This window comes from Asterias amurensis, chromosome 5, assembly GCF_032118995.1.
Source record: "Asterias amurensis chromosome 5, ASM3211899v1".
Taxonomy (NCBI): Eukaryota; Metazoa; Echinodermata; class Asteroidea; order Forcipulatida; family Asteriidae; genus Asterias; species Asterias amurensis.
The window spans coordinates 14,176,925-14,194,397 of NC_092652.1; the positions used below are offsets into that span (position 1 = coordinate 14,176,925).

At 39.0% G+C, this 17,473-nt stretch overlaps 1 protein-coding gene across 4 annotated transcripts in view; it reads left to right on the forward strand.

Moving 5' to 3' along the window:
• Positions 1 to 4,089, forward strand: part of LOC139936944 (cytoplasmic dynein 2 intermediate chain 1-like) — a 70,680-nt gene extending 66,591 nt beyond the window's left edge. For all 4 annotated transcript variants that reach the window (XM_071931796.1, XM_071931793.1, XM_071931798.1 and 1 more), the window contains exon 27: positions 675 to 4,089. In XM_071931796.1, coding sequence (XP_071787897.1) covers positions 675 to 788 — 114 coding nt within the window. In that variant the 3' untranslated portion in view covers positions 789 to 4,089. The remainder of the gene's footprint in view (positions 1 to 674) is intronic.
• The last annotated feature ends 13,384 nt before the right edge of the window (positions 4,090 to 17,473 follow it).

Sequence of the window (17,473 nt, forward strand, 5' to 3'; positions counted from 1 at the left end):
TTTAAGGTACTTGGAATCAGAGCTTGATCGTACTGTACATTGTATCTACAGTGAATCAGACTGACCCTTTAAGGTACTTGGAATCAGAGCTTGATTGTACTGTACATTGTATCTACAGTGCATCAGACTGACCCTTTAAGGTACTTGGAATCAGAGCTTGATCGTACTGTATCTACAGTGAATCAGACTGACCCTTTAAAGGAACACAATGCCTTGGATCGGACGGGTCAAAACAAAAGCGTTCGTAACAGTTTTTTATATAATGCATATGGTTGGAAAGATGTTTTAAAAGTAGAATACAATGATCCACACAAGTTTGCCTCGAAATTGCGTGGTTTTCCTTCTATTGTGCGAACTAACACCGTCGGCCATTTATGGGAGTCAAAATTTTGACCCCCATAAATGGCCGACGTGTTAGTCGACGAGGTAAAAGGAAAACCACGCAAGTTCGAGGCATGTTTGTGTGGATCAATGTATTCTACTTTTACAACATCTTTCTACCCATATGCATTTTATAAAAAACGGTTACAAACGTTTTTCAAAGACCAACTCGACCGATCCAAGGCAACGTGTTCCTTTAAGGTACTTGGAATCAGAGCTCGACTTTACTTTGTAAACAGTTATGTGTTTTTTCCTTTGTTTACCGTGCTCTTTTTTTGGTTTGCTTTCTACAGGTAATAACAGACGATTCCGGAGCTGTTGATGTCCATGTTATTAATAAGCACTTTTCGGTTGCTGGTCCAAATGAATTGGAAAATATGGCCTCATTTCTCAATACCTTAAGTTAATTACTGAAACCATCATTGTATCTGTATTTCAGTTAATGAGCTTTTTTGTGACGTACTAAATATTGTATGTTTTTTAAGTAATTCAACACGTTCGCAAGTGAACAATGTGAACAAAACAATGTTTTGACTTGGATGTCATGTAGGCTTTAATACTTCACTAATGAAAAATTGACTGTACCTTTTACATATGGTCTTCATATCATCAGTAATAGTCTCTTAGGGGCCATTCATAATTTTCAATGTTTAAAAATTTCGATTTCTTTTCCAAAGATTTTTGACCCACCCCTAATTTCGATTATAAAAACATTGATTTGTTATGTGCAGTATTAAAAATAAAACTACATGTGGTTTGCATTATGCATACTTGCTTGTATGCGCTGCATCATGGATGTTATTTATGCACATTCAGGCCTAGCACCGGACCGCAGGCCCAGCTATTTTAGCCCTGGGCTAAAACTTTTATCAACTTTTATTGTGACCGAAACCCGTGAAGATCGGTGCCAAGTTCAACAGAGGCCAGCTATCCCTTGGATTTTTACAACCCCCCTAAAAAAAAATTGTTAACCCAAATTTAACGGTATCGCCGCCCGAAAAAAAAATACAAAAATTGTGCAGAACTTTTTTGTGTGGAGGATTTCTTTTCTTCAAGATGCATGAAAAAACTTTCCAGTTTACTTCACATTCACATGAGGTACACAGGAGATGTTGCTGGTTAATGTGGAGGTATGATTGTGTCAAAATATTTCCCCCAAGAAAATTAATTTCCTGCTAAAATGATGTGCAAAATCCTCCCGCTCATGACTTCTACCTGATGTGTTGAGTCTATGCACGTGGGGCGCATTCGACAAATTTACTAAACGGATTGGGACAAACTTGTGCGCAATTCGCATTTTGTGCTCTGCCGAATTTCGAATTGATAATTCTGAAAAACTAAGCGCAATCTGAAGTTGTGCATTATTATATATTATTTTGTTTTCCCTGGCTGGCCCTAAGCGTGAGAAAATGGTTGCGTTGCGTGAAAGCGTGAGACTTGCTTGGTGTGCAGTTGCTACCTCCATGGAAGGCAAGTCAAACGATCTAGCTTTTTTCTGGTTTTTTGGGGGTTTTTTTAATGAAAAGTGAATTTCGATTGATAAATATTTGAAAAAGAGGCTTTTGACCCACCCACCCACTAATTCGAAAAGAAAGCGAAATTTTCAAACATTGAAAATTTTGAATGGCCCCTTAGGAGTTTGACAGAAAGATGTCATTAAAAGAATTGTTTTCACCAAAAATGTAGCCTGGTATTTAGATAACTGACCTACAGTTTAATTCATTTCCTTATTGTTTGTTTTTAACTCCCCAAACTAGGTCCTTCTTTCGACCCTTGGTATTCATCCCTTACTGTTTCTGAATACGTTCTACTTCTTTTTACTTCACTGCTTCTGTTTCACTGTAATTTAGCCTTTGATAAAAAAGACAGCTGCTAAATGCGCCGTAGCACCTTGTTAACCCTTATAATGTGCTACAAAATATGGTCTCAGAATTCATAACTTTGAATAACTTCTTTTTCTGTATAAATGTACGAAGTTAGCGTCAGTAACTTGTTGGTAGATATGTGCGCTATATAAGACTTTGATATATTATTGTTATTAAAACTGCCTTCTCTTGGGTAATCGTAAAATAATAATAAAACATGCGACATAAAACTCATTGGGAATGAATATGCATGAGACATGCTTTTGACGAAACCCAATATATATCTCTACAATGTGTTCATGTATTTATATGACCTTTCATTGTTGACAACATTTGACAAACGAACAACAGGCGTGAAACAATCTTGATTTGGCCTCTAAATTATGTAAGCATGTTTATGAGATACATTGCAAACTAGGTGTTAACATATATGGATTGCAACTTCTGAATTTTCTAATTCCTAAGCTTTGCACACTTTCTGACATGTTGTCAGCTAATGAAAGTTTCCGGAAATTGGGGTAATTCATGATTAGATATGGAGCCACTTTTCATGAAAGGGGCATCTTGGCATGTTTTTTTTTCCTTAAAAATGTTTATGTGGTTTCATACATAAATCTTGGTAAAAAGATATCGTCTGTATCAGTTATTCAAAGTTTTATAGTCAAGAAACATTGATTGTTATCAAGAATCAGAAGAAGTTGTGAACTTAAAGCTTGAAAGAAATCCTAGGTAAAGAACAAGCAAATATAGACAGATAAAAGATAAGCACCTTGTGGCAGTACTATTACAGGTAACAATTGGCGTGGTGGTTCATCTTGGCAGAAACTTTACAAAACTTATCAATGGCTTGTTGGAGATTGGGGTGTACATCCACTTTTCAAATATCATGGTATGAAAACCTAATCGTGCCTTTTTGTGTAGTTTTATCAAGAAAAATTTAAAAGGGTCAAAGCTCAAATGCAACAATGAAAAAAATAAAAATTCATTTATTTGTCAACAACAAAAACAGGGTATTCATGAGTGATGTCATCAGATCTACAGATCATAGTTTTTATTTGCCTTTTTTGTTAGTTTTTATTTACCCTAACCCTTGCCCATCTCAGGGTTTATTGTCCTGTTTGTTGTTTTGTTCTGTTATGGCAAATACAATACAATAAAACACAGTAATTTTATTAGATCCCAAAAAGCGTAATTCAAATGCTCGCATACAGTAAAAACATTGACACATTAAAAACATTATAAATACAAAAAACTATAATATTTACAATAAAATAATTGTAAAGTGTATTGGTGTCAACATCAATGTCTGGTTCAGGAGTTTGATAAGATTGTTTCCATTATAAAAGTTCAACTTCCGGATTGAACTGGAAGTCAAGGCCAAAAAGGTTCACACTTTACTTTGTGAAGTGTTGACTTTTTAAGGCTCTAACAATGATGTATTATTTTTAGACTTATGTCTGGTTTTAGGAGTTATGATTTATTCAAATATTTAAATTTCTTCAGACTTTAATGGATAACCTGGTCAAAATTGTCACATTCTGTGTATAATTTTGGAAGTTGTTTAAATTATTATGTAAAGATTATAAAACTCAATGTGTGGCGTTAAAAGTTATGATTTTTTTTAAACATTGCATTTCAACCTGAAATAAAGAGTTTCAAACGAAGTCACACTGCTCAAATTTGTTTAGCCTTTGGTTTAGCCTTTCTGATGACACATAAATGACGAATATCAAATGTGTTGTTCAGAAAGTGTGATTTTTATTTCATCTTCTTGTTTGAACTGGAAGTAATGGTAACATTATGTGTATCATTAATAAAAAGTTGTTATATTTATGTTCCATAATGATATTTAGATTGTAACAATCTTATGTGTTGTTCAAAAGTTATTAGTTTTTGAAAACTTATTTTGACATATTGGAAATTTACAATCCATGCATCATGTGAAATCTCTTTTAAAATAAACAAAACACCTCACGCTTCAGAAAGTTTGACCTTGATTTTCGTTTCAATCTGTAAGAACTAATTTATACATTGGAAATTATTAACTTCTGAAAAACTTTTTTGATTTACAAAATCTATATATTGTTTAGAATGTATGAACTAACTTAAGAAAAAATATACAGATTTTGACCACAATTGGCATGAACTTCCTATTCAAGCAGGAAGTTAAATTTTTATTAGAAAAATCAATCCCCTGAACACAGTGGGCTGATAATGTGAAATGACGACACCATTTTTTGTGCTCATAATTTGATGATACTAATCACTCAATGTCTAGTTTATAATCTACTTTAATCAAGATTTTTTTGGGGGGAATTGAAATTGGTAGAAAGAGTATCATACATATGAATGGATAAGGATCCATTTAGATAGATAATTGAAATTAGAGCATTTTTATGTATCATGTTGCCAAAGATAGACATTTCCAATAGCGTGTTGTAGTTTGCATTAGAATGTGCATAACTCCCTCCTGTAACAAAAAGTAACATAAAGTAAAAATGAGTGAAAATCATATTAAAGGAACACGTTGCCTTGGATCGGACGAGTTGGTCAAAACAAAAGCGTTTGTACCCGTTTTTTATAAAATGCATATGGTTGGAAAGATGTTTTAAAAGTAGAATACAATGATCCACACAAGTTTGCCTCGAAATTGTGTGGTTTTCCTTCTACTGTGCGAACTAACATCGTCGGCATAAATGGCCGACGTGTTAGTCGACAAGGTAAAAGGAAAACCACGCAATTTCGAGGCATGTTTGTGTGGATAATTGTATTCTACTTTTACAACATCTTTCTACCCATATGCATTTTATAAAAAACGGTTACAAACGCTTTTCAAAGACCAACTCGACCGATCCAAGGCAACGTGTTCCTTTAAACGGTTTTATATAAAAATAAATTGTGGTATATTAACAAATATTGCATCTTTTTTGATTATGAAAAAATAAATATCAACTGGTTTCTTTTACTCCAACACTGAAGGGTGTATACATTTGGTAGTCACTCTGAAATTTAATGGCAATAAAAACATAAGTAGTAAAGAGTGCAGCAGCTTTAGACAGTGCATTTTGAGAAACCTTTTTAATTTGAAGCAATGCCGTCAAAACGCGTTTTGGGAAAAAAAACGATATCACTTTTTCCGTGTTAGTAATTCTCAGACTGTGTATTTCTATAGGGATTATTCTTCCTGTGTGGACATAATCACTCCGGATTTTAGGTGATACCTCAAAAACGGAACCAACATTGGCTTTCATTCCGATATTAACCGGATATCATAAGTATGTTTATATTATCACTCTGCTTTCTGTAGCCTTACGTACTGCCGTACGGCAGTATATATAAAAGCCTCAATCATCATCATCATCATTTTATTGGCAGCCCAGAGCACTTTGGTTAAAGGAACGAGGTACCAATATTTGAGTACAGGAAAGTTTAGTGGATAACCATAGTCAGATATGGATGTCTGCCGGGCCCCGCTGCATTTGGCGCATGGACCCCCAACAAAGAGGCAAAATAGTGGGCTGAATCATAGGTACCACATGAAACCAAGTGGAAATGGTCATTACCATGATACTGAGTAAAAAATATCAACCGCCAGACAAATTGTCTGCTGCATTAGGCCTGCCAGACACCCCCTCCCCAAATATTTAGTGTACAAACCTATGGGTCGAAATTAACCAGTTGTCAAATTAGCTCAGATTTACATGACACTTTGTCTAACTGTTCCACTATGGCTAAAATGAACACACACCAAAAATTAAATCCATACTTCATATCGTTTACGAGATACAGCCTCTTAAAACATGCTCAAACCTCCCCTTTTTGGAGCTCCGCCCCGGCCGACACCGCGCGTTGTGGTATTATACTTTTCAGTAACGACACCAGCTGTAGGGTTAAAAAGTTGTATGCTACTAAGGTTGTGGCCCTGGAATACATTGGCTGCATTTGGCCAGACAAAAGTGTTGCTGCATTGGGCCCGGCAGACACCTCCCCAACCCCGGGGTTAAACTTCGTAGGAACGACCTAAAACCAAGTTGAAATGACCAATAGGCCTATATACACTATAAGTTATCACACACAAGCGCGAGTGGAATACGGAAAAATATAGCGCGTCTGCGTCCCATAATATCCAACGAGGCCGAAGGCCGAGTTGGATATGGGACGCAGACGCGCTATATTTTCCGTATTTCCACGAGCGCGCGTGTGATAACGTATTTATCTTCAAGCAAACTTGGCGCGTGACATAGAACACACAAGACGCATGGTAGTGATATTAGCCGTGCAATATTATAAGTTATCACACAAGCGCGAGTGGAATACGGAAAAATATAGCGCTTCTGCGTCCCATATCCAACGAGGCCGAAGGCCGAGTTGGATATGGAACGCAGACGCGCTATATTTTGTCGTATTTCCACGAGCGCGCGTGTGATAACGTATTTATCTTCAAGCAAACTTGGCGCGTGACATAGAACACACAAGACGCATGGTAGTGATATTAGCCGTGCAATATTATAAGTTATCACACAAGCGCGAGTGGAATACGGAAAAATATAGCGCTTCTGCGTCCCATATCCAACGAGGCCGAAGGCCGAGTTGGATATGGAACGCAGACGCGCTATATTTTGTCGTATTTCCACGAGCGCGCGTGTGATAACGTATTTATCTTCAAGCAAACTTGGCGCGTGACATAGAACACACAATACGCATGGTAGTGATATTAGCCGTGCAATATAGGTTTTTATCACCACTCCATTCAGCGAATCTGATTGGAGGATTAGCGCGTACTTGAAGATAATATTCTTTATACCTGCTCAGCCGCTAGATAGACACAGTTTTGCTGCATTTGGCCCGGCAGACACCAGTCTCCCCTAACGGCCCCCGGGTTAAACATCAGAGGAACCACCTGAAGTTGAAATGACCAATAACAATATTCTTCAACTGCCAGACGAAAGTTTTGCTATATGAGGCCCGGCAGACACCTCCCTCCCCCAAGTTTTGCTGCATTGGGCCCGGCAGACACCAGTCCCCCTCACGGCCCCGGGTTAAACATTAGAGGAACCACCTGAAACCATTCCATGCTGAAACCAAGTTGAAATGACCAATTTACACGATTCATACAAGTATCATACGCCATACAAAAGATATGCTGCATTGGGCACGCCAGACACCCCCACCCCCTGGGTTTAAGACGGGGAAGTATGAAACCATGAAACAAACACGACACGTATAAACGAAGATGCAAGCATTTTGTCAGACATTCTGTAGTCAGCTATATTTCTTTAGAATAACGACAATAAGGCCTTGGTTATTATTATTATTATTTGGTTTTCTGGGAAAAGGAGATGTAGAATTTAAATCCCTGCATTTCGTTCGTTTTGCATGGCCAGGCAAACCATCACCCGTTCGTCCCGTACGTCCGTCCGACCATCCGACCATGCGACCATACTTCATCAAAATAAAAAACAAATACGCATTAATTTGTGTTCATACATTCGTCCGATGCAAGGTTTTTCATAAAATAAAGTGCAGCGGCTTAGCAAGAAAATTGTGCACTTTTTGAGAAAAGCATGAAACTTCTAGCATAGTTAGTTGGACCATAAGAAACATTTTTGGATGTGGAGGGAAGTCAGATTTGACCTCTGATGACCTTGAGAGGTCAAAATCCAAAATGGCCGCCAATCCGCATGGTCTAATGTAAAAACACACTTAACTTTTGAACCAAATAGTCTAGAAAAACGCTTAAAGTGTCATTTACAACTATATTGGGGATGCCAATTCATTTGGTAATACTTGCAAGACCACCAAAACTTTAGGTTTTGCATAAAGGTCAAGGTCAAGGTCAAAATCTACCAAAAAAAGGCAAATTTCGAATGTTTACAACATGTTTAGGCATACCCATTTATTTGTCATGTTAAAGGTGTCATTTCCAACTAAATTAGGGATGCCAAATCATTTGGTAATGCATGGGAGATCTCAAACCTCAAAGATATGCATTTAGGTCAAGGTCAAGGTCAAACAAGGTAAACAAAAGGGGTGTTTGTTTTGTACACGCTTATGCTTGAGAAAATTTGTCAACTACAGATGGCACAAAGATGTGCTTACCGGTAAGCAACTCTTTGGCATTGGGTCCAGTAGACTAGAATGGCTATTTCAAATACGACCTAAAACCAAGTTCACTACCACTGTAGTTATCAACATCAAATTAGCACTGTCCATCTTATGTATATCCTAATGGTAACTTTCAACTTGAGTGCAGCTTTGACACATCAGCTGCAACATCCAGTGCATCATTTCTTGCAGCGACCATGGATCAATTCATGGCACGATTTTGATTCATCAAAAACAGTGGTCCAAATAGGCTACCACCAAGTTTTTTCGTTTGTCCAGCCCCAGTCAGATGGCTCTGGCATCTCTGTATCAGTTGCCAGTGCCTGGTTCCGACAGTTGGCCTGGTAACAAGTTTGTTTGATGTGCTGCTTGAGTGCTGCCCATGGGTTGGGGAATGTTCTCCAGGGTTCTAGACTTCTGTATGAGGAGCTGTATTCGAGTTGAGCAAAGATGTGTGGGGCGAACACTCTTTCTCCAAACTCTTGTTCCAGGATTAAGCATTTAAATCACAGCTGTACCGTCAAGAGTTATTGCTTCGGCCCCCACAGGTGAACAACTGTTTTCAAGCAGATCAGATTTCAGGCAGCGAAGTAGATGTGCTTAAACTCCAATCCGCATTTACCTCAAGTTGATAGAGCTGGCGGGCGGCCTGGTTTTCATGGGAGAAGAAATTGTCCGTGTCTGTCCCGTGTCTGACACGAGATGTACAGCCTCGGAAAGAGATCACAGTCACTCTTAAGTGCTGCGAGCTGTGCCTTCTGTTTTGACATAACCTTGTCCGATGGCCTACTGAAAAGTGTCACTTTGTTCTGAAGAAGTGTTTGTGTGACTGTGTTCTAAAAATGGATTGCCAATCTCTTTGAGTACTGTCAAAGTGGCCTTCAAAACATCCCTCAGGATTGCTGCTTACACTCTAGGTTGCTGGTCATGGTGATGGTGTTCAGTTTCAGCCATACCATTATTTTGCTTTGTGACCTGTTTTTCAAATTCTGTAGTGATCCTGGCAAATTTCTGTCCCTGCTACCATCCAGCGTTGGAGTGCTCCTGGATTGCCAGTCGGTCCAAAAGCCCCGCCAGAACCTTTCACCATTGCATTGTTCTGCTCATGGCACTGGTCAATTGCTGTAGCAGTCGCTATTGCTATTGCTATGGCAGAATTTGTTGCTGGTTTTGTGCATCACAGACAAGAATTCTGCTTGGACATCTGGAAGTTTTTGCAGCGAGAGTCGTTTTGTCACGGATGTGTACGGAAAGCCATCTGGAGTAGTGTGTGTGGTCTAAGGCAAACATCTAGGGCATAATCTGTGTCAGAGATTCTACGTACATCTTGAAGTTACCTACACGAAGAGACCTGATGTACCGCAGCAGAAGAAGCTCTAATGACAGGCTCTTGATCCAATAGTCAAAGTGGACACAATCCTTTGCTCGCCGTGAGCACCACTCCTCAAGAGGCGGACTGTCTGGCTTAATGGCATCATCACCATTGTAAGCTTGTTGGAGGAGTGTAAAAAGGCTTGCAGCTTTTACCTGATGTGCATGGCTGGTCTTGGTGACATGGCTGGCACATATGAAAGAATTGGCTGTTCCGGAACATGCAGTGTCAGCCATACCAGGGCTTTTGTCGAGCCACTATCTTCAAATCAGTCTCCCAGCAACTTTAATGTGATCATCTCGCTGTGTAAACGACCCAACATGATTACGAAACGATCATCTGCTCTGAGTGAGTGTCTGTCCAGCTAGGTTCACTGAACTTGTTTTGCACGAGCATACAGGGGTTGGTCAGCGGCAAGGACAGAATTTGACGTTGGTTCAAGTTCTGAACCAACGTCAAACAAAACTTAACAATGTTCATGGAGTGCCGTTCCATTGCCACAAAGTGTGCCTTGATTGCGGTGGGATGACAGTGCCCTGTGTGTCAGCATGGTAGGCAGACTACAATATCCAGCCATCCATGGTAGACTCTTCAACACCCGTCTTGACTTTGCTGAGCCACGCATACTCATCTTCTGTAGCAGATGCAGCTGCCAAGAGGTTGGAAGGCCTCACGGAACTTTGTACACACAGCGCACTCAAGAACTTTGTCTCGAGGGCAGCTGGTGGCACAATGGGCTGATGGCATAGATGGTACTGACTTGGTGGAAGAGCCACCCTGACTAACCACCGGTACACTATGTTCAGTTCCACCCTGTGTGTGTGATGGATGCTGCATAAGTGAGATGCCAATGTCGTGGAAGGAATCTTTTGCAGTTGCAGGCAGAGCTTGGATTGTGGTCGATGTAGTCCACAGCCCCTGTTGTAAACAGTCCAAAACGCAACTTTGGCAGGCACACTACAATTTCTACCCTAAGACCGCTGGCAGACACCATCTGCAATGTCTGATGAGTGTTGCAACAGCCTGTCATATAGGAGACACATACTCCCAGATTGAGGCGTGTCAACCAGCCCTCTACTTTGGGTTGCTGCATGGACCTTGAGGGATAAATAAATTGGGGGTGGAGTTTCTCAGCAGCATCTATGATGTGCTGAACTTGACGTTCCGTGCATGCTTCGCGCGTATAGTGCCCACTGACCATGCTATGCATATGGTCAGTTACAAGAAAAAGAATGCTCTGTTGCTAATTAGTGGAATGAACTTACTGAAATATTAAGATGAGGGACTATGCAAGGGAACCACCCCAATATACATTTTAGAATATAGGGTAGAACACAAGACAAATTAATGGCTAAACATGTTGTAAACATGCGAAATTTGCCTTTTTTTGCACAGTAAATTTTGACCTTGACCTTGACCTTTCTGCAAAACCTAAAGTTTTGGTGATCTTGCAAGTATTACCAAATAAATTGGCACCCCCAATATAGTTGGAAAGGACACCTTAAGAGTTTTTCTAGACTATTTGGTTCAAAACTTAAGCGTGTTTTACATTAAAATAGGCAGATTGGCGGCCATTTTGGATTTTGACCTCTCAAGGTCATCAGAGGTCAAATCTGATTTCCCTCCACATCCAAAAATGTTTCTTATGGCCTCCAACCTAACTATGCTGAAGTTTCATGCTTTTCTCAAAAAGTGCACAATCTTCATAATATAGGAGCTTATCCGCTGTATCCATCCAAATCTTTATCGCAAATTTCAAAATTTCCTTCTATGAAGTCACTGTCTTTTTTACATCTCGGTATTCTTTCAAGCTTGTGTTACACAGATTTGGAAAAAGAAGCACAGTTTTTATCTTTTCGTATCAGGTTCTTGCCATTATTCACTGAAATTGTGTCTATACATCCGACAAAATGTTCGACTACGCATCCGATTAGTGTGTACGACCTACTTTCATTTTGAAAAATTCATACGCATTTGCGAAAAACGATCCGCGCGCTGCGACGACTCGCTCACGGGTTCAACAGCGCCCTCTCTTGATATTTTGCTATTCGCGATAAACCTTATTCTTAGGCCGTGTTATCTGGGCCCTAGTCTGGTTTCGAGACCCCAAAATCTCCGACTAGGCTCTGTCGAATTTAGGGTCCGGTATGGCGTGTCAAACGTTGCATTATTCGATAATGTACAATGTATGTGCGATGTTTCTCATATATATGCGATAATTGTCACATATGTGCGATATTCATTTGATGTATGCAATAAATGTAATATATATGCAATAAATTGTAATATATGTGCGATAATTTGCAATATATGTGCGATAATTTGCAATATATATGCGATAATTTTTAATATATGTTTGATAATTTTGTAGTATATTATATGCGATCATTTGTATGCGATGTTTTGTGACGATATACATATGCGATAATTTAATATACATGTGCGATGTTCGTTCTTATATATGTGCGAAAACGGAATTGTGGGATATAGTATGGCTTCCTGTCCACTTGATCCCCGTATCCGTAATAATTTGGATCGGGCCAGAATATACTGTGGACGGGATAGTATGGTTCCTATGGTTCTATGAGATGGGCATAGGGCATAGAAAGGGCATAGAAATAGAACCCCGGAGAACGCTGAGCTCGACCACCCTGTGTCGTCTGTGGACACGGCGTATCAATACCGCGCAATACGCGCGTATGGCAAAATTATCATCGTGTGACACGCGCATATGGCAACATGGCAAGATGTCAGCGCACATAGACCATTTCTAGTGTTTTCATTGGTCAATGATGATGTCATTGTATGGCAAAATTGTATGGCAAAATATTTTGCCATACACGCGTTACGAAAATGGCGTGTGCGCGTCCATAAAAATGTCTCACAACGAATACGCACGCACAATGAGACACTCAGCGTTCTCCGGGTTCTATTTCTATGGCGTAGGGTTTAACTGATGGTCAGGGTACGAGACTCGAGCCGCGTATTTCCGAAATAGCTAGCCGCGTATTATTGGAAAATAGAACACATACAGTACAGGGTGGTGACAAAAGTTGCGTTTTGCTCGTGAAGATCTGTTTTATTCGAATGAATTCTGAAATACATGTATTAGCATAACTTAGAAATTGTTAATTGATAATGTGTCAATTTAATAGCTTTACATGATTGAAAATATCAGACAGACCAGTAGCAGTAGGCTATCTTTGGGTGAAATGTTATCCCAAGATTTTCTAGTTTGCAAATTACAGTGCAAAAATTCCGCCTGCAATTAATATCCAACGGTCTTTTGAAGACACCTCCGTTTGCAACGCTTAGCCTCCAGAGTACGTCTCCAGCTAATGGCCGTAAGTTCACTGTCTTAACATGATAAGAGCCTACATGTTCAAGAAAGAGATTGTTTTCTCTTAACCACCAAGTAGAACGTGGAATTTACAATTTGCTCAGTGCTTCGGTTTTTTTTAACTCTGTATTTATAATTGAATTAGGTTGATGGTTTGAGCAAACTGATTCAACGTAATATTTTGTGGCAGAAGTTAAGATTATATGTACATGTATATTGGCTTAGTTTTAGCCTTGCTCAAGGCAGTCGAATTATTCACTCCGAAAAAAGACCGCCGCTGTATAAAAACCCACCCGTATTCACTGTGCGTAACATCACACTACACGATGCCCCCGTACACTATCCGCATGAGGAGGCCGTCAGGCCGACAGCCTTGTAGGGTCTGTGTTATAGCCACTGACCTCATTACTATAATAAGCGAAGAGTTCCCACGGTCAGCTCATTACCATAATGCCCGCGAAAGACGAGACATGTTTACATCACACACCACCACCACGGACGCATGATAGGGTCCACAGGTCATGATAAGGGAAGTGCGTGATTGGACGTCAAAATGAATAATTCATTTGCCTCACATCCTGTGTTGTCTGATAGGTCTGACGAAAGATATACATATTCATGAGCTGCATACTAACATATCCGAGAGCCCCCCCAATTTATTCCACTAGTGGAATTTTTTCAATACAACACATTAAACCCAGAAGATACAGACCCGACAAGGCTGTCGGCCTGACGGCCTCCGCATGCGGTTAGTGGTACGAGTGCGATGACTTGTGTGAACAGTATTCGTACGATGTGAAAGTGTGTATACGGGTGGGTCATGCGGTGTGATCGCACACACCATGCACAGGGTATACGGGTGGGTTTACAGCGGGGTCTTTTCGGAGCGAATAATGCGACTGCCTTGAGCAAGGCTAGCTTAGTTTTGGTTATTATTTCATATGCTTTTTACCCGGTCTCTACGGCCATCTAATAGATTGCCGCAGAGACCGGGTAACAGTCTGCGAGACAACCCGATGAAGTACACCGACAGGTGTCATGACAAAAACTGTCCGCTGGCAATAAGTGTCCGCTCATTAGCTTATTGTGTTCTGATTGGTCAAGCGTCCACGACGTCACATTGCTTACGGAAGCTTGCTAAATAGTGTCCGCGGTTAGCGTGCATCATCATAGCGTGCCTTTTTAACCTTTTAGTTTTAGTTTTACATTTTATTATTTTGTAACGCTTTCCTGCTTGTGTTTGAATATAATATTCGTATTATTTATGATCATTTGGCACTTTCACAATTCGTACTTTTAACCTGCACTTTTTAATTACTTATTAAGTAAAATAGTAAATACTAACCATGACATACTTTTGACGGTCTTGTCTTTACTTGAACGTTTTCTTCGTTGTATTTTATTATACATGTCTTATTTACTTGAACGCTTTCTTCGTTGTATTTTATTGTAAATAATTCGTAAGAACATTTTAGCACTTTCACAATTCGTACTTTTTAAACCTGCACTGTTTTCATGATAAGATACTAATCTTGAAATACTTTTGAGTGTTTTGTTCGTCTATTTTTTTGGCTTGTATTTACTTTTAATATAAATCAGCACTGTGCAGCACGGCGCCCGGACACTTTTTGTTGGGCGGACACTATTTGTCACGTAATACATGCCAAATAGTGTCCGGGGTCTACTGCGCATGCTCAGCGGACACTTATTGCCAGCGGACAGTTTTTGTCATGACACCGGTGTGGCGGTTTCAACTTTCCGCCGTGTTCAGTTTTCCGAATGACCACTATACGGTAACATTACGTCATGCGATGCCTGCGCACAGCAAGCGAAAGTAGTCCATTTTTAGTGCCGTATTGAGTCATCCGTGTTACTCTCTGGTAGCTGTCATGGCGGCGTCCACGAGTACAACGAGCGGCGAACGCGTGGATCGTATGAGAGAATTTGGTGTGAAGACCAAGCAAAATTATCCTGTATTTAACCAGTTGTACATATACCGAAGGAGCGTCAGAGAATCAGAAGAATTTTTTTTATTATTCTGGTTTAGTTTATTAAATTTATTTATTACCGTTTTTCGGTTTATTTATTTAGTTATTTATTTATTTTTATTTTACTGAACTACAGTACTCGCCAGGACGGTACTCGCGGCGGTATTTTTGTCTGACTACGTCACCCGGAAAACTGAACACTCCGGAAAGCCAAAACCGTTCGAACAACGTGATGATATGTCCGACTACGTCACCTGGAAAACTGAACACGGCGGAAGACTGAAACCGCCACACCGGCACTAGAACCGGGTGCGTGTTAGAGAGAGCATTTAGAGTGGCAACCCATGTTGACCGGGCAGTCTGGAAAACCTTTTCTTGGCCCCTTACACGGAAGGGTACCCGAAGCAAGATTTTTCAATGAGAGAAACCTCCAGGACATAGAGGAAAGTTAATATAACTGGCGGAACATTGATAATTATAATTGTATCTACATTGAATTGCGCATTTAACTTAGTGTTAAACGTTGAAAGAGTTGAGTGAACAAACACTCAAGCGAAGGAAAAATTAATTTGAATATTACTTTCAGTGAGTAATTTTAACAGCTGATTTGAGGTTAGGATTGAAGTCAAAACGATACCAAAAAGTAAAGTGTATGGACAAATAGTATTTCATGCAAGCCAGTGTTTAAATTGTAGAACAGTTAAAGTTAGTAAATTACCGAGCTATATCTGAAACACTCATCTCATGATTGATTATCTTTAATTCAGTGTTGTCAATAAAATTTAAAAGTTGTTGTGCTGTAAAAATTCAACTGTGTCTTGTTTGCAAAATCATTTTCCAAATTTTGGTAATCTTAGTCACCACATTTATAGTTATGTCAGCCGCGAGCAAAAGGTGGTGACACCCTTCGTTAAGACAAACATTTTCTTTTTATTGCAGAATCAATAATAGTTGACCAATTTAGCCAGCTCAAAATTTGATACGTCCAGTCTATCTTCCTTCAAGATTCTGGGACAAGAAAGCAACTTTTTGTCTTAACGAAGGGTATAAATTCTTTTCAAGTTATGGTTTTGTATTTAAACAGTGATGATTTTTTGACATATTAAAAAATGCAAAAAATAAAAAATAATTTATTTTGCCTTTTTGTTTGCGGGTCATTTTTTGACGTTTTGTGAATGTTTTTCACTTTTTGTAAATTATTATTTAATCATGTAACGCTATGAAATCGACATATTATCAATTAACAATTCTAAATTATGCTAATATTGCAGAATTCGTTCGAATAAAACAGATCTTCACCTTCAGATTTGAGCAAAATGCAACATTTTGTCACCTCCCTGTACTGTATGTGTTCTATTATCCGAATACGCGGCTGGCTATTTCGGAAATACGCTGCTCGAGTCTCGTACTCTGACCATCAGTAAAAACCCTACGCCAATCTCATTGAACCATAGGAACCATACTATACCGTCCACAGTATAGTCTGGCCCGATCTAAAACATTACGGATACGGGGATCAAGTGGACAGGAAGCCATACTATATCCCACAATTCCGTTTTCGCACATATATAAGAACGAACATCGCACATGTATCCTCCCCTTACCAGTTTTCACGCTATTATGCCTTTTTCTTTGAATTGGGAAAAAAATAATGATGCCTTATATCAACCGATGCCCTAATTACCTTCTATGATAATATGAAGTATGCAAACATATATTAAATCTTGATGGACATTGAAATGCTCACACTACACACCGATCTTCGATGACTTCAAATGGCCCCATTTGTTTTGAATTTTTCCTGTTTTCACGGCAAACAAGAAAGCATGGTTTCCCGGTGAAGCCATACATGGAAGAAACATCTACAGTGACTACAAGTGTTCTTTGAGACTCTGTGTATGACTCTATAGCCAGCAGTTGTCTTCGTTTTATTCAAAATATTTTTTAATGAATTTTTTAAATTACCATGGTAATTTGCAAAAAATAACAAAAATAAATAATTTAATAAAAAGTGTGAATTAATCATTGGCTTTCAAATCTGATTTTTACTTATTTTTTCCGTTTTTTTTTCTCTTAAAATTTATAATAAAGCGTATAAATAAACAGTGATAATTGAATCAACAAGCTGATCGTGTAAATTTTAATATTAATAATAATATTGATCGGAGGGTTAAAAAAAAATCTCCAAAAATATTAGAAAATGATATAAGGCACATGGCTTCTCTAAGCCTCTGTATTTTTTCCCCAGAATGCTCAGCAAAATATTCAGTCACATGATTTGATCATCATGAATTGTGAATTGAAATAGTGTTTGATGAAACTTTTTCGGTGTGCAAATATTTTTTATATGGCCTCAAAAACATTATGACATATTTTTGTACCTTGTAGAAATGCCTAAAATACCAAACTTTTTGCATTTACA